Below are 22,384 nucleotides of genomic sequence, written 5' to 3'. Positions count from 1 at the left end.
TATGTATCATAATGTACAATGAGATGAGGAAAGTCTTACCTCCCATTCGCAGATTTATGTTTCGATTCACCTAATAATATTTCAACCGCTGCAGCCAAAACATTTCACAAATTTAGAAGTTGGAAGCACACAAGAAGTTCAAACATTAAACCTACAAGAAAGTTCATCAACCCAAGAGAAGGTTAGATACGAACATGCGCGCGACTGGATTCATCAAATACTGACCTTTACGTAAGTTCCCCATTTTGTGTTTATCCCTTTTACCCCCCGCCACCTTCCACGGTACCAAGCCCAGAAGACCCAACTTACGGAACACCCAGAGTGCCCCAACTTTTAACCCACCTATTACTATTCCGAGCCCACCTAGTGTAGTTGCCAATCCAGTCACAAACGTGCCTACTCCAACTCAACAAGTGCTTAGCCCGCCTTATTACGAGCCCAGTCCTCCAAGCTACGCGCCTAACCCACCAAGTTACGGACCAAGTCCACCGAGTTACGAGCCTAGCCCACCTTTTACTACTCCATTTCCTTATGGATTTGTTCCAAGCCCACATGCATTCTTGCCACCCATAGTTTTCCCACCTCCAACCGTGCCTCCACCAACTCACATGTCCCCAACCACGGCCACGTGGTGCGTAGCCAATGCGTCGGTTCCTGATCCAATCATCGAAGAGGCTATGAACTATGCCTGTGGATCTGGAGCTGACTGTGATCAGATTCAATCAACAGGATCTTGTTTTGAACCAAACACTTAATTTGCACATGCATCTTATGCATTCAGTAGCTACTGGCAAAGGACTCAGGTGACATGGGACATGCGACTTTGGAGGAACGGCTATACTTATCACTGTCGATCCAAGTAAGTCTCATTTCGTAGCTTAAAGCACAAACTAAGTTGTCAAAATATCATATCAAGTTGTGGATTCATTTCATAAATCTTAATGAGAAACTTCATGAGATATCTAATATGCTCAAAAGTATCACACTTCAGATTGAAAATGTATCATTTGAGGGAAAAATTGCTCTTACTCATCGCCGTGGATTGCTCCTAATCATATGAGTATACTAATGATTAGTGCATTTCTCTCTTGCAGGTTACGATGGCTGCCATTTTCTTTATTTGTAATTTTTGAAGAAACATCAGAATCAGCTGTAGTTGATTAATCAGAAGATGGAGGGGTATATACATATTCGATCAGTGTTCATTTGGGCAGCGATTTGTTAGCTTAAGTTCCAATTTATCAAGGACATAAACATATATTTTAGATTGTATACTTTGTTTTGGTTCAAATACCGGTGAACAACATCTGAATATAATATGACAATTGTACTCACATATTCTGCAAATTGGTGTTGAAACATGTGGCTGACTCGATCGGAAAAGGCTATGTAGAAGTGGAATAAAAACGAGATTTGAGATACATGGTAAAATCTTTGATTCTAAAACGACCTTTATGCCTGTTTCTCAAACTGAAATATTAAAACTATACAAGTAACCAAATCTGTGCATAAACACATGAGATATTTGTAGTGTACAAATACAAAGCTCAAGACATTCAAAATAATAAACCAAGTTCAAATCAAACATATGAACTGTGTGTGATTCAGATTGGTGTGCAGCTCTTTAAGAGGGAATGCGGGGAGCGACGACAAGGCAGTGATTTCAAAAGGACAGCTGAACAACGCACATAAGCCAGATTAATGACCTCCTGGATTCTGATTCCATGACAAATAAGACGGATCTCCAAGTCGCCTGCATGGGATAACATAAGAATGATGGTAACTATATGATTTTTTTGTGCATCTCGACAGTCATATTAATAGAGATCCTTAGAGCAATTATCCCGGTGATACCAGATACATGAGGTCAAAAGTGAACTTCAATTAAGGGGGATGCAAGAAAATAAGAAATGATCAAATTATGGATCGGTTGGGGATACAAAAGCTCCAAGTTACAGATAAAACACTATTGATCTTGGTTTGTAAGTGTTTAATTTTTTGGAAAAAAAAAACCCGAGACTAATTTTAACATTTGGTTTTAGTGAAAACCCGTTGTTTTTCGATTTTGTTAAGGGGAGCTGAAACTGGAGCCCAATCCCGGAAACTGAATTTTTTGTTTTTGAAAAGGTGTGTTCTTGTAAACTTTTTAAAAGCAGCTTCTCTGTCCCAACATACTCTATGTATCGTAGCATTTGCTAAGTACTTCCACAACCAAACTGTTCTTTGAAAACATCTTGTAAAAATGTTCTCAGACGTTCATTTATCAAACAAAACACCGCATTGGCTCAAACTACTAGGAATCATTAATTATGGAGCAACTCAACCAAACTACTTAAAATGAATGCTACTTGGTCGTGGATGAAGAATAAATGGGAGGAAATAAATAAGAATTATGAAGAGAAGGCAAACAAATCATACCTCGGCTTAATTAGATAAATAAGAGCGAAAAGTATGGCCAAACCAACGGACAATCCACCCACTGTGAGATACGCAATACCCACAAATTCATTCTTCCCTCCAAGCCAGCTGGTAGTAGAAAGAACAAGTTTCTTCTTGCCATTGAAACTGTAGGTGTTATAATTGTTACTTATCGTCACATTGATGGTATCACCAACTTGAAGATCCACTTCTATTCTCCCATACAATTTCCTAAATGTGGGAAGAGCTGCAGTTCTCATCCAAACCATCAGGTCCTCCTGTTTATTCAACTGTTGAATGGAAACATATTCAGATAGATAATTAGTTTTTTGTAAAGAGTAATTTAAACTTGAAATAGATAAAAAATAAATAAATAAATAAATAAATAAAGGATGCAACTTTACTACTAGCCAATTATTGAAAGTGACAGTTAACAAAGTCAGAACTGATCTAGCAACTTTACACCAATCTGTTGAGCTTGCACTTGCAGCTCTTTCAACCTTTTCTTTTTATTGGATGTCCAAACACAACAGATCAGCATAATTTCAGAACTGCGGTAGTATCCGATTGCAATTTTAATTTTCTTACACTTTGAATTGGTGCATAATATGATTAACTGGAAACAATTAAAGGAATAAACATTTCCAAGGAAAGTAAAATGCTGAATGGTTAGATTTGATACTATATTGAAAGTGTCATGTAATTATGAAATGCAATGCACTCTTGCTGCACCTCAGTTTTATAAGACGTGGTTTTAAGAGAATCTCAATGCAGATCAAGCTTTACGGACAAGAGTAAAAATTATATGTTTATAGAGGCTTACTGGTAAAGAAGGATCAAGAGTTCCACCACCAACTAGAGTTCCATTCTGAAAATTTTTCGGAAAGACATTTTTCCCAAATTTCCGATCCCTATCACTCTTCCACGAGATATTTGTCTTGTTTATGTTCAACTGCTGGTTGTTGCGAGTTAGACTATAAGTATCATTAAACAGACTCCAGGCGATAAGACCACAAGGAACAATTGGCCTCCCATCTACGGTTGCCTCAGGCTTACAAGGATCAGTGTCCCCCTCATTTTTTGCACTTCTCAACTGCTGATCACTTCGGCTCTTCACATATCTAAAGTCAATCAAGAGATACAAAAGAAATTATAAAAACTTCTTGCAGGATTCCTGAATTACAAGACAACAAACTACTTAAAAAGACTAGTACATTAAATTGAAATGAGTGTATGTGTTGTCTTAGAGAGAGCGAGGGTAAGTGCATAAGGAAAACATGAATGACAACTTTATAATTGATTTAATCCATCTAAAGTGGAAGCATATATTCAAGTAATATTCCGGGACGTAAATACTAAAAGGACTCAGCCCCATAGGAAAGTGCGAGGTGGTAAGGGTAAACAACAAAAACTCAGCGTCGTCAAAAAATCAGAGCAAAGACAGTAAACTCTACATTATACGTACCTACGGTGATTCTGGTAAAAACTGTCGAGTTGGTAATACACATGAATCGGCTGCTTCATATGCTTTCGAACCTGTTGTTGATCAATTTCTTAGTTAAAACTCACTAGTAAAGAAGCCCATATGAGGGACACAGAGGCAAAGAGAATAGTAACAAGCAAATACTGGAAGGAACTCACCGTGAGAGTTCTATAACAGGTCTTGTCTTGAGGGCCTTGAATATACCCAAGTTTGTCATTTTGGTATTCACTTGGAATGCAATGAGTCTCGTATCTATCGACAATTTCAACAACCTGACCAATATAAAGGAAAGCTCAGTTAACAATAGTGCTGCGAAAGTAAAGTAGCCGATATATGAGTCGGAGCATTCATACATCTCGAGAAGCTAAGAGGGAGACAATCCCAATGGGAATGAAGACAATACCAACAAGCAAAAATGTTGAGATCACCTGCATCAAAAAGAGCATGCAATCATCAGGATACTTTCATTTTAACTTAATGAACAAACTTTATTAAGCAAATGCTTCATTATGATTCAAGCTTGCCAGCTCATTTATTTTTAACATTTTAATAAATACATATTAAACCTCGCAAACCTATCAAACAAAATAACTAGATCCGAAATCTGCTCAAATTAGAACTCGGTGTGGTTTTGATAGTTTTGAATACGAATCACGTAATATTCAGGCCAACTTGATTTGTTTACACCCCACATGAGAAATCATAATATTTACCCATTTAGGAGTGAGAATAGGTTTGCACGCTGGAAGCTCCTGTTGTGAAAACCTAGAATCTGGAGAGAGAAAAAATACAATCCACTTAAAATGTTCCAAACCAGTTTGTGATACAGATACGATCGTTTTGCTAAATAATCATGAAAAAGGGTCAATCAATATGTTAATGTTATCCAATAATAAACAGATAAATAATGTATCAAAAGTTTCGTCAGAGACAGTACAAGACCAATGCATCCACCAGTCCACACAATAATAACACTTTCTATTTAATTTCAACAGATATGACATGTTCTTCTTTTACTTAGCCCATATGAAAATTATGGGCATATTTCAAGGGTTTTCACATGATTTTACAAATGCAAAGTACAATTAATGTGCTATCGATGCTATGTCCTTGAACTGATTAGAAGTGAGAATACTTCAGCATCGCGTTAATTTGCATCTAAGAAACTCAACTTCCGTGTGTTGCAATACATTTGCTCTGTTTCTGGAAAACCATTCAAGGGTAACCTACAATAATTTCAGAGAATTTAAATCCTTAAAATTGTTCAAGAAAACTTCCATAAAGTATTACAGTAGATTCCATATAATCCGTCAAGAAACTTCTATCTCAGCCCCTATATAAATTTCTTGCCTAGCACCAGAACAACTACTTAAGTCAAGTAAACTACATATGCAATCTGCTTCGTCAAACATGGAAAAATATGGAACCTTTGCAGTCCTACAAATTAATTTGGTCGTATCTAACATATATAGAGCTACTTACAAAATTGAGATTTATTTTGCTCGAAAGCTAAATAATACCGAAATTAGTATTGAATATTTTATCCTTTTCTTTTACCCAATCATGCACATACCAAAACAATTACTCGGTCCTAGAATCCGAATATAGCAAATATTCGCGACACATCTAAAGTTACATGCCCAGCTGGTCCCAAAAACCTCCTGAAAATCAATTAAACAAAGATCGAGTACAAAGCAGACAACCAAGAACACGTCACACAATCCAGAACAAGAATTCCCAAACACAATTTCATCTGCACATCAAGAAAATTCACGAAACGAGACTTCAAATGTTCTAGAAGATGGGTTATAGAAAAATACACTTTGGTCGCTTGGTATTTCTTCTAGGTCCGGTGGAATCGGCCGATCCAGGTCCTCCCGTACTAGATGATGGAGTATTCGAGTTCATCAAGCCCGCAATAACTTTCTTTATTCTACTTGAATTCAAAACTTACAAAACAAAAGGGGAAAAACCCAAGAAACCAAAGACGATCGGTAGCAAAACACAGAGTCTAACAAAAAAAAAAAGGAATGACGGATACTGGAAATTTGGAATCCAACAGCTCCGGGAGAGAATAAAAAACAAGAACGAGGTGTTCGGCTACTTGGGTATAAATGAGATGGTGTGGCGCGACTCAAATTTTCACGCCCTTATTCTTTGACTTGGAAATGTCTCCCCATCGTAGGCTTCACCGTAGACCCAAAAATATTATTGAAACCCCTCAGATTCCTCTCTCTAGAAGCTTGTCTGAACGAGAATTTGGTAGATACATAATCGGATTCCAGGTGAAATAGGACACAGTCAAATAAGATTGGATTTCGACGCGTTTCAAGCGATGCTCTGCTGCCTTGGGTAATATCCCAAGAATCAGATCCAATCGTGCATCATTAGTTCTACCATCGAAGCTTCCGTGATAAAGGTTCTAAACCACCTCGTAAGCGTCGGATTTGAACTTTACCAAACCTTATTATGGATTTTATAACATTAATTGTGGAGCAATTTCGAGATTAGGGAAATAAAGTTTCAAACATTATTGACAAAAATATGGAATGATATTTTCAATTTATAAAAATCATTTCACATTACCTAACGTGTCACAATTTTAGTATTTTTTTTTATATAACATCACTGTAATATTGATACGTATATTGTCAAATTATTACTCGTGATAAAAAATTAATAGAATTACCAAAAATTAGAAAAATACAAAACTAAAATTTAAATTTGGTAATATAAAAGGCAAAAATTGTTTATTACGAACATAAATAATCAAAATTACAATGTTTTCAATTATAAATTTATTTTTATTTGAAAGTTTTGTGTCAATTTTATTCATTTTAAGACTTGGGCTAACCCCACCTATCAATTCTCTTGTTTATATTTTGGCGGCTAATAATACAAATTGTGTACTTTTTACATAATTTTTTTCAAAGAACAAAAAAAAAATCAAATCTCATCCAATTTTGAAGGGCGTCGGCTGACCAACTCAAACCAAATTAATTAACATGATTAAAATTAAATTTTTTCTTAATTTTAAAAGACGACGAAATTATTTTTGAAAAAAATAAATAAATATCACAAAGTAACACCAAATTTTGATAACATAAAAGTCTCTTACTTGATATAAGAAAGATTACATCCAAAACGGAATGAAAGTTTCAACATAACATATATTTCACCATCTTGTGAAAATGCTTGCACGTTGTGAAGGTGACATTCGTCGTTTATTTCAGCAGATATTTTATATATTTATATAATAAATGTTTAAATTTTTTATTTATCATTCGTGTAAATAAGTTTTGGATGAAAAATTGGTAAAAATCGGAGAGATAAAACATGGTTTGTATCAAATCACATAATTAAAAAATAAGTGAAATTGCGATAATTTCAACGTTTGGGCTAGCTGTGACTCGTCTTTGGGACGAAAGAATATGACTGTTATATCTTCTCTGGTTGTCTTTGAGATGGCTGTTGGCCACTCTTTCACCAAATGTTTGGATGTACAAGCTAGGCGTAAAGATTTTTCAGCGGGTTTGGGCGATCCCCGGTTGGAGCATGTACGCTTGTTCTTTCAACGGAATTAATTGAGAAGGAATGGAGAGGTAAAGCTGGAATTGTAGGATTCACGAGCTATACTCTAGGTTTCTTGTCTCGTCACTGTTGGTGAGAGGATGTTCGTGGAGATTAATCTATCTCTTGATCTGTGTTCCGTCACTTTTATACTCAATTTTAATGTATTTCACAGTTCGAGAATCTCCGAGATGGCTCTTCATCAATGGAAGAAAGGAAGAATCCATGAAAACTCTAAGAACCATCTCCACGGCAGCGGGATTTAGCATCAGCATGATCTATTACGGCTTGCCTTTAGGGCTCGGGAAATATAGTTTATGCTTTTAATTGAATCCTCTCAAGTTCAAATATTCTATTCAATCACCGAGTCTTTAATTCAAGGCTCCATACATGCATGATAAAGAAAATATCGGTAGATGATGATATTTTGAATAACACTTTGAGTAACAATGCATGTATATTAAAAAAACAAATTTGATTTTATAAAAAAGAAACAATTAGCGACGAAATATGAAAACAACCGTCGATAAGTAGCGACGGTTTTTGAGTACCGTCGCTGACGATTTTGGTGATATTCCGCCACTAAATAGCGACGATTTTGGTGATATTCCGTCGCTAAATTGGCGACAATTTATAACAAAAGCGTCGCAAATTAGCGACGTTTAATCTACTCAAAACGTTCGGTTTTGAAAAACCGTCGCAATATGTTTGCGACGGTGACTTTAGCGACGATGTTAATTTCGGTCGCTAATTTGATTTGCGAAGGTTTTAGTGACAGAATAAACCGTCGTTAAGTAGAATTTTTTTTTATTTGTAGTGTATGAAAGAGTGAAAATTTGTTATGTATGTTGATTAGAAGAATTTTTATACCCAAAAATTGTTAATCACGCTTCATTTTGCTTGTTTATTTTACAAATTGACAATGTTGTCCTTACATGTTCTTTACTAAAGTTTCAAATCATCTAAAAAAAATTTATCTTTTTCCTATTTACTCTCATATTTTGACAGATATTGTACCTAACAATATTTTGAAGAGAAGCCGGTATTCCCTTTTTTTAGTAACAATCTGTGTGGCACCCACATAAATTTATCAAATGTATTGATTATGGAAAGTCAAAAATGGTTACAACTTATATTATGAATGTTACAAAGAATGATACAGATATTAAGACTAATTGTCGTGCTAGAGCCACCATTTCGGTACATAGGTGACTTGATCACCTCGTATTTTCAGGCCAAATCGACTATTTCGATTCTCTGGATTTGCATCTGTAGCTGTCTATGATTCTTTCTCAAAGCCACCAAAATAATATATAAAGGTTAACAATGCGGTAATGTGTTCTAGAGTTAACCATTTTTAAAACAGATCCTGACTCTTATACTTCAGTTCTAAAGCTAACAATTTTTAAAATACAAGTACAAATAAGGTTATTTGACCCAAGTGTTTATCAGAAAACTACAAATACAAGGAAACGAAAGATTTTAAGCCTAGAGAAACAAGTAGATGATGCTAAACATGTGCATGTTGTTAACTGCAGATTAATCAAACTTTAATCGGGAAAAGTGAATTAATATGACTGCTGATACAATGACTCCAGCCCGACTCCAGTGACTGTTATTGCTTCGCGGCTTTGGTGTATGCTACAGCGGTTCTCCTTCAAAGATTTCTTCTGGACCTCTCACTGGGGCATTCAACCGATGAAGTCAACTGACAATTCGGAATCTGGAGTTAGAGGCTCGTGATGAGAGAATGATTCATCACGAGAAAGGCTCTTGGCTGTGCCGTGTTCTTTGGCAGGCTTTTCTGGGAATGGTGACTCACATGTTGGACCAGGAGAAGTTGGGTCAGTTTTAGAATCTGATTCGGGGTCATTGTCCGCAAAGCCAGGTACTTCCAATATAACACCACTGATGCGCTGTTGCTCTTCTATTATCTTCTTTAAATACTTTCCTTGGGCTTCTATCCGCAGCTGTAGCTGTCGTTGCACCTGTAAAATTATTTGTTAATGTAACGTGAGGATATACTTTAACAACAAAGAGATGCAAGAAATCTACCTTAAATATCATGGCAGTTCACTTTAACGGGAAACAAAATACACACAGTTGTGCAGGAGAATGTCATCTCAATCTTTTCTTGAGGGTGAAAAAAGAAAAGCTGGAAAATAAGCAGGATTGCTCATTCAAATTCAGGAATCTGGAAAGCTTTTGTATACCCTAGTCACTAGCACAAAATTGGTGACATGATTGAGTGGCAAATGACATATTTGAATAACCGAATGCTGATAATAACCTTGTTGGAATGAATAATTGTTAAATGTCAGCGTGAATTGATTTACGCATCTTTTGAGCATAAATTTCCCAAGGTTTACGGAGTTTGTGTTGTTCAATACCAATGCAATTCCAAGATTTAAACAGAATGCTTGTAATTTTATGCTATACAGAGAGAGCAAAAATGCATCACACTTGAGCGAGATCAGTTATGCAACATATCTCCCACATAGTTCCGCCCTGTAATTGACAAACAGATTCTCCAGGGAGTAAAAACTTTACCTCTAATTGCTCCTGAAGCCGCTTTTGAACCTCCATCTGCAGCTTGAGTGCTTCAGTTATTTGCATCCCACTACAAGAAAAACACACACACTCTAGCTGATATCAAATAGATCATTAGTAAGATGGTACCGTATTTCTTATTGGGGTGCTCACATAATCCATGGAAAGAGAATCAGAAGCAATACATTACACATGAACAAGCAGAACGGAAAAAGGGATGTTACTAAAATAATTGCTCACTAATTAGATTCAGAAGTTATAGAACAGTCATGCACATCCATAAAATGATCCAAAGTAAAATTTGAAACAAAATGAGGGAGAAGATTCAACTTACGATGAACCATCCAAGCTGGAAAGCATGACCCCTTCTTTCTTTTCAAGCTTTTTCCCTTAAAACATAAATCATGAATATATATGTATGAGTTAGCCGATCAGAAAGGAGAATATACTGTAAAACCACATTAGTAAATGATGACTGACCAGATAAAAAATACAAGATGATAACATACCATCAGATGAAAAATCTGGAAGATATTTGGCAAGCCGATATTTCTGTTTGCAACAGCGAAATTAGCGAAAGATGCCTAGCAGCAGGATACACAGATAACACACTGAAGCGAATTTCACAATATGTATACCTGTAAGTGGCTCTTTACGTGGTAAATTGTCAGACCTTGAACTCCCATAACTCTAAGAACACCTTTTGGAGTAGCCCCTGAATCAAGGAAACTGAAAGTATCAGGGACTATTATTTTAATGCCTAAGTGAATGATGATTGCAGCAGATAATGCTCAATTAAAAGGCACAAAATAAAGCCCTTGGGGATAATATTGCAAAATACTTGGATAAAAATAATGTCAATTCAAAATGTTGCCTAACACTTGTCAAGAGTATGAGGAGAACTGGGAAACCAAGCAAAAAGTAATTTCATCAAACAACACAGTGAGGGGAAATGAGAAAGCTGACACGATCATCTAAATAGAGTGAGAACCAAAACCTAGAGATGGATTGTTACTTGCACATTAGATCCAACATAAGTTCCTTCGACTATTTAAAGTGACAACATACACCATTCTTCTATCTTTCGATCTTAACAGAGATGCACTATGCATCTCCTGATGGACTATGACAGAAACACTGAAGAAGAACACATTCTCTAAAAAAAAACACAAGCTCTCTTGTACATATATAAACCTCTTTCTTGTATGCACTTTCTAGGCCTGTGCTTTCATTCCATTCAATGGGTTTTTCTTCTTTGTTTACCAGGGTATTCTTGCAAACTCCCTCACACAGAACACTTTTTTGTTTTATATATATATATATATATTTGGGGGAGGGAGTTGTTCATGTTAGAAGATCGAAGATAAAAAAACTCACGATCTGGACCACCAAGTTGGGCTACAGCATCAACAAATCGATCGTGAAGCTCGTGTGTCCAACGAAGCCGGTGCTTAGATGCGAGACTTGCATTGTTACCTCCACTAATACAATCCATTGCGCTTGAATCACAGTCTAATGATTGGCTTCGGATAACTGCATTATTGTGAACTAGGCTTGAGCTAGGAACACCTTTGTGTTGATGCATATTTCATCGATCTATGGCAGACAACAAATATCACAAACATCAATGCTATCAGGCCCAACATTGCTAGAATAAAGAAACGTATTCATGATCCTGAATGATTAGGTAAAATGTTAAGCAACATAACAATGACCAGTGTAAGAGCACGAATCAAGACTTACTTGGTTATAAACTTTAAGCATTTTTCTAATCCATTAACTTCCCCTTTTTCAGGGACAATTGACAATAAAGGACACAGGATTGATAAACATTGTGCTCATCCACTTCATTTCTTCCACGTGACGGATGACCTAGTGTGGGGGGTATAGGGTGTAAAAATGAGCACTAGATTTCCGCAATAACATATTATGAATAGTTTAGTTAAGATATCCTTAGGCGTTGTTCTAATCCATTTATTTACATTTTCTGCCACACAAGGGTGGACCAATGGTGGGGGACATAGGACAGGGCAATAACATGCTCTAGATTTCCCTCAAGCGATAAATTTAGAAAGCTGGTTATCACTCAATACGTGTACCCAATCAAACAAACTTTTATTCTTGTAGCATTATTTCCCTGCAGTCGTAAATACCATGTTTGATTTTGATTTAATTAAAAGTTACAGATCTCACACTGCAATCATTGTTATGATGAAAAGGAAACTACATATGTATTTACGAAGCAGTGGCATACAATTAAATCTTCACAATCACAACAACAATGATAGACCTTGAAAGAATCTAAGTGAAACCTAGATGAACACAAAATTCCCACAGGTAGTAAAACACAAAGACACCAACCTCCATATGAGGAAGAACAACTTGGGGGAAATTGCTCATCTAGTTCTAACTTCTAACATAAATACATCCAACAGCAAGAAATAGTGTGTATGAACATTGTTAGATATATAGCTTGAGCTAAATGATAGAGTTAGTAAGTCAATATTGACAGCTGTACAATAGCTGTAAAATAGCAGTTAAGATTCTTGTTAGGCTTAATAAGTTCAACACACGGAAGTTGATCTTCTTCCTCATTCATTTTTGTTTTCTTCTGTAAAAGAAACTCCCTTGAGATATTATCTTCAATCAATTGATTATCTCCATCAATGGAGATTTATGATGATTTGAATTGATTCTTAACATGGTATCAGCAGTGTTCTATTTCCGCAAATCCAAATCTCAAGATCACATCGGCTTGTAATTCATGGCGGTTCATTCGGGAACGATCGGATTCAACGATCCTCTATACTTACATCCATCGGATACTCCGGTAATCTCGTTGGTTCAAGATCCTCTCCTTGGCATCGAGAATTATGGTGTCTGGAGTAGGGCGATGTTTCTGGCTCTCCAAGCGAAGAACAAGCTTGGATTCATTAATGGTTCCTTTGTCCGTCCAGCAGCCACTAATCCAACCTTGCATCAATGGGAGAGATGCAATGCCATTGTTTTATCTTGGATCATGAGTTCCGTATCAAAGGAAATTTTCAATGGAATCATCTACTGCAATGATGCGTCCAAAGTCTGGGCAGATCTGAAAGAAAGGTTTGATAAAATCTGTGGTTCGAGAATTTTCTCTTTGCAAAGGGAAATTGTTCATCTATCCCAGGGATCATCTTCTATCTCCGTATTTTTTTCAAAGCTCAAGAGGTTATGGGATGAATATCATTCACTGGTAACCCTTCCCTCATGTGAGTGTGCCAGTGCTCGGAAATATCTTGACCATGAAGAACAACAGAGGCTTATTCAATTTCTTATGGGCTTGAACGATAGCTATGGTCAGATTCGGAGTCATATTCTTATGATGACTCCTCTACCCTCTGTCAACCAAGCCTACTCAATTGTGATTCACGAAGAATCAACTCGTCACGCACTTTCCTCTCAGCCCATTGCAGAAATTCCCACGGCTGCATTTTATTCTTCATCTACCAAGAAACAGGATTTAGTGAAGTGTGAAAATTGTCAAATTCAGGGACACACCAAAGAAAATTGTTTTCGGTTGATTGGTTACCCTCCAGGCCATAAATTACATAAGAAATTTCCTCAGCACAAGCCCTTGAAATTCATTCAGAAGTACCCCAAGACTTATGCGAACAATAGTTTCAACAATCCTGTTGAGTCTGGGACAATTGATGAATCACAACCTACTCATGTGATGCCTCATACATTCACTGATGCTCAGTACCGCCAAATTCTGAAACTTCTTGGTGATTCTTCGCCAATGCATGAAGCCACGACAAACATTGCAGGTAACCTCACCAGCCTAATGTCAATTTCAAATACTGATGAATGGATCTTGGATAGTGGTGCAAATGCTCACATTACAGGGACCTCAAGTCAACTGCACGACTCGCAACCATGCGCAACCACTTCTGGTTCAGTTCGGCTTCCCAATGGTAACACCACCTCCATTCATTCTACTGGTTCAGTTCTTATATCACCATCTTGTGTCCTGCGCCGCGTCTTACACGTTCCTGATTTTCACTTCAATCTTTTATCAATATCCCAGTTCACCAAAGACCACAATTGTCGTGCTATTTTCTACCCACTATTTTGTTTCTTTCAGGACCTTTTGACTGGGAGGATCACGGCGATTGGTAGACAAAAGCATGGCCTTTACTATCTTGCCAATACTTCATCTTCCGTAAAATCTGTTATACCCCGCAATACAAATTGTAACAAAAACACTACTGTTTTGTCCACTTCATTGCATTCATGTACATTTTCTGCTTGTAATGACATTGATATTGATATATGGCATAAACGATTTGGTCATCTGTCTCTGTCTCGATTGCAATTCCTACCTTTCATCAAGAACAAATCACTCACGAGTCACTGTCCAATATGCCCCATTTCTAAACAAACTCGTAGTTCTTTTCCCACAGCAGATAAACACTCTTCACCCTATCCATTTCATCTGTTACATATTGACATTTGGGGCCCCTATCGACATCCTACTCATGATGGTGCAAGGTATTTCCTCACTGTGGTTGATGACTTCTCGAGATGTACATGGGTTTTTTTAATGCATTTTAAATCCGATACATTACAGTTGTTGAAACAATTCTTTACCTATATTTCAAATCACTTCCACAAAAATGTGGAAACAATTCGAACCGACAATGCCACTGAATTTTTCAACACTGAATGTCGCCTCTATTTTGCTTCCATAGGCATTATCCATCAAAGCTCATGTCCCTATACACCCCAACAAAACGGCATAGTTGAGCGAAAGCATAGGCATATTCTTAACATAGCTAGGGCACTCAAGTTTCAAGCCTCTATTCCTGATTCATATTGGGGTGATTGTGTTCTTCATGCAGCATATTTGATCAACCGCACCCCCACTCCCTTACTATCTAACAAAACACCATTTGAGGTTCTCTTCAACAAATCTCCTACATATAGCCATTTAAAAGTTTTTGGATGTTTATGCTACGCATCCAACCTCAAGCCTCTACATAAATTTGATGTTAGAGCCAAGCCATATGTGTTTCTTGGATATCCAGTGCATCAAAAGGGCTTTAAGCTACTGGACTTATCTACCCATACCTTCTATACATCTCGAGATGTTGTCTTCCACGAGGACGTCTTTCCTTTTTCTTCACATGTTGGTGATCGAGGAATCTTTCCAAAAATCACAGTACATAACTTCGATGACTTTCCTTCTTCATCTTCATTTGAATTACCTCCCCAAGATGCTCCTTTCCACACCTCTTCTCCTCGGAATCCTCCTTCCGCTACCAGGAAGTCCTCAAGACCTACTAAACCACCAACTTGGAGCAAAGATTACATCTGCTCCAATTCTACCTTGTCAGCTTCCTCTTCGAAACAATACAACATTCTTCAGTCACTTTCCTACCACAACCTTTCACCATCATATCAATCATTCCTTGCATCCATCTCTGAATTCTCAGAACCTAAATCATTTAAGGAAGCCGCTTCTGATCCAAAATGGTGTGAGGCGATGAATGCTGAGATTGCAGCCTTGGAGGCCAATCAAACATGGACAATTGTTCCTTTACCACCTGGCAAGAAACCTATTGGTTGCAAATGGGTATACAAAATAAAACACAAAGCAGATGGCAGCATTGACAGATACAAAGCCCGCCTCGTTGCCAAAGGATATACCCAACAATATGGTATTGATTACCATGATACCTTCTCCCCAGTTGCTAAAATTGTTACTGTTCGATGTATGTTGGCCATTGCAGCAGCAAAAAACTGGTCTTTACATCAGATGGATGTGACAAATGCTTTTTTACAAGGTCATTTACATGAAGAGATATATATGACAATCCCTCAAGGCTTTGCCAAACAACTTCCCAATCGTGCTTGCAGACTCATTAAATCTTTATATGGGTTGAAGCAAGCTTCCAGACAATGGAATTCCAAATTTTGTCAAATAATGTCTCAAGCTGGATTCAAACCGTCACTTCATGATCATTCATTGTTCACCAAGAGACAAGGTGATTCAATGACAATGCTTTTACTCTATGTTGATGATATAGTCATTACAGGGAATGACAGTGATTGCATCACTGCCTTAAAAAACTATCTCCATCAGCATCTTTCCATTAAAGACCTTGGTCCACTCAAATACTTCTTAGGGATCGAAGTTGCTCGTTCTAAGGCAGGGATATGCTTAAATCAACGCAAATACATTCTGGAATTACTCTCTGATACAGGCTTTACTGGATGTAAACCTTATGATACTCCCATGGAGCAACATTTGAAGCTTACTACTATGGAATATGATCAAAGCATCTCTTCTTCTAAATCAACTTCTGATTCAGATCTCTTGTTGCCCGACTCATCAATTTACCAGCGACTTATCGGCAGACTCATTTATCTTACTATTACTCGTCCGGATATATGTTATGCTGTACAAACACTCAGTCAGTTTATGCAGGCACCAAAACGTTCTCATATGAATGCCGCACTTCGGCTTCTTGGATATCTCAAGAAAACTCCTGCCTTGGGTATTTTTTTGTCATCCACAAATGACTTCATACTCTCTGCCTACTGCGATTCCGATTGGGGATCATGCTTAATGAGTCGCAAATCAGTTACTGGTTATGTTGTTAAACTTGGGACGTCAACCATTTCTTGGAAAACCAAGAAACAAAATACAGTCTCCCGTTCTTCAGCTGAAGCTGAATATCGTTCCATGGCAACAACAGCTTGTGAAATTACATGGCTTCGAGGAATCCTCACGGACATGGGATTATCTTTTGACAAGCCCACGGTTCTTCATTGTGACAATCAGGCAGCACTTCACATCGCTTCAAATCCGTTGTATCACGAACGTACAAAACACATCGAGATCGATTGTCATTTCATACGTGAAAAAATTCGGGACAACATCATCAACACGTCTCATATATCCACACATCACCAGCCTGCTGATCTCTTCACAAAAGCCTTGGGTTCAGACCAACATCATTATACCTCTTGTCCAAGCTTGATTTGCTTAGCATTTTACAAGCTTGAGGGGGATGTTAGATATATAGCTTGAGCTAAATGATAGAGTTAGTAAGTCAATATTGACAGCTGTACAATAGCTGTAAAATAGCAGTTAAGATTCTTATTAGACTTAATAAGTTCAACACACGGAAGTTGATCTTCTTCCTCGTTCATTTTTGTTTTCTTCTGTAAAAGAAACTCACTTGAGATATTATCTTCAATCAATTGATTATCTCCATCAATGGAGATTTATGATGATTTGAATTGATTCTTAACAAACATCATTCGAATACTTTCATTCGAATAATCTGGTATAGTGTGCATTGATGAACATCATTCGAATCATCTGGTTCTAACTTCTAAACAGAAATACATCCAACAGCAAGAAATAGCGTGTATGAACATCATTCGAATTATTTCACGCCATAATAACGCGGCCCTCCTGACATAAGATCAAATTAAGAAGAAAACCCAAAGTTCATGTAATGCAACAGGGAGCAAGTTCCGCTATATATAAAAGGTAAAAAAACACAAAATTAAGCGTCCTTACGACAATTAGCCTCATACATAGCCTGATACCTCCCATTTCAGTTCTCAATGGGATCAGAAGCTCCAACATGAAACAGCCCAGCTGAAATAGTTGACCAAACTCCAAAACCAAGGGAACATAGAGTTCAAGAAAGTGATGCGTAATGCAAACTCAAACGATAGGAAGAGTAACACAAATAAAACAAGAAATGAAAAGAAACATCTATACCCAGATCCCCTGATCCTCGGACCCTTTGAAATGCTTTCAGAAACAGCAGATTCGAATTACACAGCTAAATTCACTGCAGGTTCTGCAACCCAAATTCCTTCAAGAACACGTAAAAGGAACAGTAACAGAACTAAACTAAATTATAGGATAATTCAACTTTCCTTGGAGGGTATATAATAATAATATCGAAATAATTGAATCGAGCTAAAACAAGAGTGATTCGATTCTCCGAAATTTGGAATAAAAAATTATTTCAAAATTTATATGAGGAAGTTTGTAGTGGTGACAGAATCTTTCACCTCACATTATCTATGAATTGAATCAACGGTTACGATTACACTTGGAGATATGATGAAGTTTAACCGTGTCACTATCAACCTTGAACATGGCATTGTTATTTGGTTTATGAGTAGATTTTTCTTGAGACAGTCTTGGGATTTTTATACGTGAGACAGGTCTATCGATATTTATATTAAAAAATAATATTTTTAGCATAAAAATAATATTTTTAGCATAAAAATAATATTTTTTCATAGATGACTCAAATAAGATATATGTCTCATAAAATACGACCCGTGAGACCATCTCACACAAGTTTTTGTATTGGTTCATTTAATAGATATTTTTTGCTACATAATTTTTTTTTTTTGTGTTAAAAAACATCTGATACATATTTTTTATTTTAATGTCGTAAAAACCCCTTCAAGCCGTGAGAAATGTGCAAGCAATGAATTTTGCAAAAAAAATGATTAAATTAGGATATTGTTTTATAAGTTTTAATTATATACTAGCAATAAGATACACATGTTGTCTGTAAAAAAAATGACCAAATTAATGTGTGAAAAATATTTAAATTGATTTGAGACGTCAATATGTGTTAGGTCCTTCAGTCATATAAAATAAGTAGGCTCTCAACCAGCCAAAATGACCGGCCTACCTTCCTAATGGTGCGTCGCGACGGATTGTAAGTCCAACTGTTCCAACTCGACAAATTCAATATAAAATTACTTAAGGTTTGTCCCGTCGCCTAAAATAGATGGTTTCAATCGGGTTGATAATTTCTAAACTCACCAAAAAACGTGTTGACTCGTCCCGTTTAATGGTGTATTACAGCGGGTTGCAAGGTGTTTTATGTGGAAAAAAGTAAATAAGTCAAGAGATATTTATGGGATAAAATTCAAAAAATAAGGTTCTTACATGCATGTTCTTAATATTTAAAATCGATTTGGATATAGATATCAAAGAGTTTAAATTGTTAGATAAATGTAAGAAAGTTAAGATATATTTCAGATTTGTTATTTAGGAGTATAACATTAATGGGTAATGCTAGGTGTACATAATGGGTTACATAGATGCTTACATGTAATTATTAATTAATTATTAAATTACAATTAAACCATCATCCTAAATTGATAGACTACACATTCCATTCATTATTTCTTCTCCTATCAATAATATTAAATTGTTTTTTTTAATGCAAGTCCTGAGATTTATCATACAATTTTTTTAAAAAAATATATTTTGATAAATATTATATTTTTCAATATTTAATAAATCATATAAAAAATTAATAGTAATGATTTTTAAAATTAAAAAACTTAATGATTGTAACTACAATAATAAATTATTATGATCTCTTAATGAAAACATACAACATACTAATAGAGTTTCCATGAAATGAACATAAAAACTATAACACATTAAATTGCGTTGAAGAAATATGAAATTTCATATTCATTTCAAATCCAGAGTCTTCTAACTTGTAAAAAATAATCTAAATTCAAGTACATCTAATTGCATGTCCAATTAACTTGCTTCATAATGTATTACACCCATAGATCCGATCACTTCATCATCATTCGAACTCCATCTTGACGAGCATGGTGTTGTCGATGCTTGATCACCTCCGTAGTTGGATACTAAATGTACTCCGTAATCGATATTCCAAGGATGGTGATGAACACCCTATAATTATTATGCAAATATAAGAAACAAACATATGTGTGTGTGAGTGATTAGCAACATGAAACATGAAAAACATAATATCGTGCCATTAATTGTTGTGAGAAAGAGAGTGGAGTCATCACAGCATTTTGATCAGGTGGTTGTATAAACACATTACTGGATTGAATTTTTTTTGGTTGAGAATTTTTTTCTTTGCTTGATATCATTGATACCTACAAAAACAACATATGTATGAATAGAATGCAAGCTATTGATGCGACTTAATTAAAGAAGTATTATGAATATATCGTACCTTCGATTTCTTAGAAGACTTCTCCAATGGACCTTTCTTTCGAAGCTTCTTAGGGGCTCCTTTTGTTTTAGTGTACTTTGGGTCAAGAACTTTGCAAGTAGAAACTTGGGTTGCATCATCAACATGATCTACTTGCATGCTCAGTTGTGATATCAAATTACGAGCACAACCTGATCCCAACTTTGATATAGCAAGATCACTTGCTTTAGTTTCAATCCACTCGAGAAGCTTTTGAGTTTCATCATCATTATCTGCAGCCAAATCTGCAACATCTGTAAATGCTTTGCACAACTTCTCATAATTTAATTGACGGGGAGTAGTTATCCATCCATTATAATTGATCTTCACTCTCATATACAATCTACTCACATCTTTCCTCCAACGTCGAAGTATATATTGCTCAGGAACTGCCGACAATTTGTTACGGATTAAAACTGCAATAGCATGCCTACAAATTATTCCCCTGAACTCAAATAAATGACAACTACAAGAAAATGTGCATTTATCTCTCTCAAAAATAATTTCAAACTTTTTTTCCTTAACTCTCTCATGTACTGTAAAATCTTCTGTAACAACATATCTCGTACTGAAAGACCCCTCATCACTAGATTCAATGTCACAATACATCTTTCCTGTCAATTCTTGTTGAAATTCTTTAAATTTTACAATTGTAAAAGCACTTTGAAATTGCCTCTCCAAATCAAATCGAGTAACACAAGGGACCATCTGGGAGAAGGATTTAAAATCGACTTGAAACTCTTTCTCAATTTTACTCCTCAGAGCTCGCTCATATTGCTCCACAAACTGTTTTAAAGATGTTTTTGAATGGACATACCCGTCAAAAAAAGCATTCATACCCTCACTCCGTTGGGTTGTTGACATTCCGGCCCAAAATGATGTTTTGAGAAAACATGGAACCCAACGACTTCTCTCTCTAAAAAGCCCGATCAACCAATCATTATTTTTCAATTCATACATATCAAGCATAGAAAACCAACCATGTTCGAACTCATCTGCACTTTGTGATTCATATACCAATTTATGTACAGACGAGAGTATGGAAGCCTTTTGACAATGATATCCAAATTTTTCAGGTAATTTCTTAAGTATATGCCATAAACACCACCTATGTTTTGATTTAGGAAATACAACTTCTGTGGCATTCTGAATTGCCCTGTCTTGATCAGTGATTATCCCTTGAGGTGCTTCAAATTCCATGCACTCCAGCCATATCCTAAACAACCAGACAAATGTCTCTGTATCTTCATTAGAAAGTAGACCACACCCAAGTAGTGTCGAGTGTCCATGATGGTTTACACCGACGAAAGGAGCAAATGGCATGTCGTACTTGTTAGTTAAGTATGTTGTATCAAAAGTTACTACATCTCCAAATTCCTTATAAGCTTGTCTACATCTATTATCTGCCCAAAATACATTTTTTAATCGACCCTCATCATCCAAATCAAAGCTAAAGAAAAAACCAGGAGAAAATGACTGCATTTTGGAGAAATAAGCTTGAATAGCAGCTGCATCTCCTTCTCCAAGTCTTAATTTTCTGACCTTATCAATATAATTTCGACAATCTTTTTCAATGAAAGTCATCTTCTCATATCCACCTGCTTCAACGACAACTGAGATATAACTTTTATGGAGAGGAATACCTGCTATATCATTCACCTCTAGTTGTCGTTTCACGTGAACATCCAATTGACGATAGCATCGAAATACTCTGGATTTGGATGGACTAGTTTGGTGATTGTGCTCGAGATGAACACCGGTAATGCTCCATACTCCTGCAGTATCTGAACAAGCTGACAACCTAGCTTTACGACCAGTTTGACTTGTTGGTTGGGGCTTCAGTGTAGTGCTTGTATTACTACTTTTACGACCTTCTCGGCTACAACATGTGAATGCAACGTACGTAACAACCCTTTCGTTATTTTTCTGTGAAGTTCTTTTTCTAACTGGAAAACCAACATGATGTGCATACTTCTTGTAAAATTCAAAAACTTCATTCTCACTTTTAAATTTCATTCCAACCTTGGGCTCAGTCTCACTTTTTTCTACAAACAAAGGTGCAACATTCACCAAAACACCATCTTCTGAATTTAAAGCACCTACACAAAACATGCATCAAATTCTTATAAATATTCTTTAATAAATGATGGTATATTCTTTAATAAATGATGGTTTCAGATGGTTAAACAAACTCTTTTTTTTTTTATGTTATTATTTTCAATTTAAATATGTAAAAATGTAGCATAAATGAGATGTGAGATATTCAATTACCTGGGTCAGACATTAGAGAGCTTCGTCGGATATGGGT

At 36.2% G+C, this 22,384-nt stretch overlaps 2 protein-coding genes and 1 pseudogene across 2 annotated transcripts; all 3 read right to left on the bottom strand.

Annotated features, from left to right (window-relative positions):
- Positions 1 to 1,396: 1,396 nt before the first annotated feature.
- LOC142542698 (ALA-interacting subunit 3-like) lies at positions 1,397 to 6,358 on the bottom strand. Its single transcript, XM_075649474.1, has 8 exons — positions 5,722 to 6,358; positions 4,615 to 4,673; positions 4,255 to 4,329; positions 4,060 to 4,173; positions 3,884 to 3,954; positions 3,242 to 3,539; positions 2,419 to 2,708; positions 1,397 to 1,753 (listed from the first exon to the last, which is right to left on the bottom strand). The coding sequence occupies exons 1-8, from the start codon at positions 5,807 to 5,809 to the stop codon at positions 1,699 to 1,701; spliced, it is 1,050 nt and encodes a 349-aa protein (XP_075505589.1). The 5' UTR covers positions 5,810 to 6,358; the 3' UTR covers positions 1,397 to 1,698.
- Positions 6,359 to 8,778: 2,420 nt separating this feature from the next.
- On the bottom strand, positions 8,779 to 18,084 carry LOC142542697 (myb family transcription factor PHL7-like; annotated as a pseudogene).
- A 2,126-nt stretch (positions 18,085 to 20,210) lies between these two features.
- Positions 20,211 to 22,188, bottom strand: LOC142541358 (protein FAR1-RELATED SEQUENCE 5-like). Its single transcript, XM_075647900.1, has 2 exons — positions 20,428 to 22,188; positions 20,211 to 20,309 (listed from the first exon to the last, which is right to left on the bottom strand). The coding sequence occupies exons 1-2, from the start codon at positions 22,186 to 22,188 to the stop codon at positions 20,211 to 20,213; spliced, it is 1,860 nt and encodes a 619-aa protein (XP_075504015.1).
- Positions 22,189 to 22,384: the final 196 nt, after the last annotated feature.

The sequence above is a fragment of the Primulina tabacum genome, chromosome 4 (genome assembly GCF_025594145.1).
Source record: "Primulina tabacum isolate GXHZ01 chromosome 4, ASM2559414v2, whole genome shotgun sequence".
Lineage (NCBI taxonomy): Eukaryota > Viridiplantae > Streptophyta > Magnoliopsida > Lamiales > Gesneriaceae > Primulina > Primulina tabacum.
Note: the sequence above shows the minus strand (reverse complement) of the source record. Positions and strands in the feature narration are given on the sequence as shown.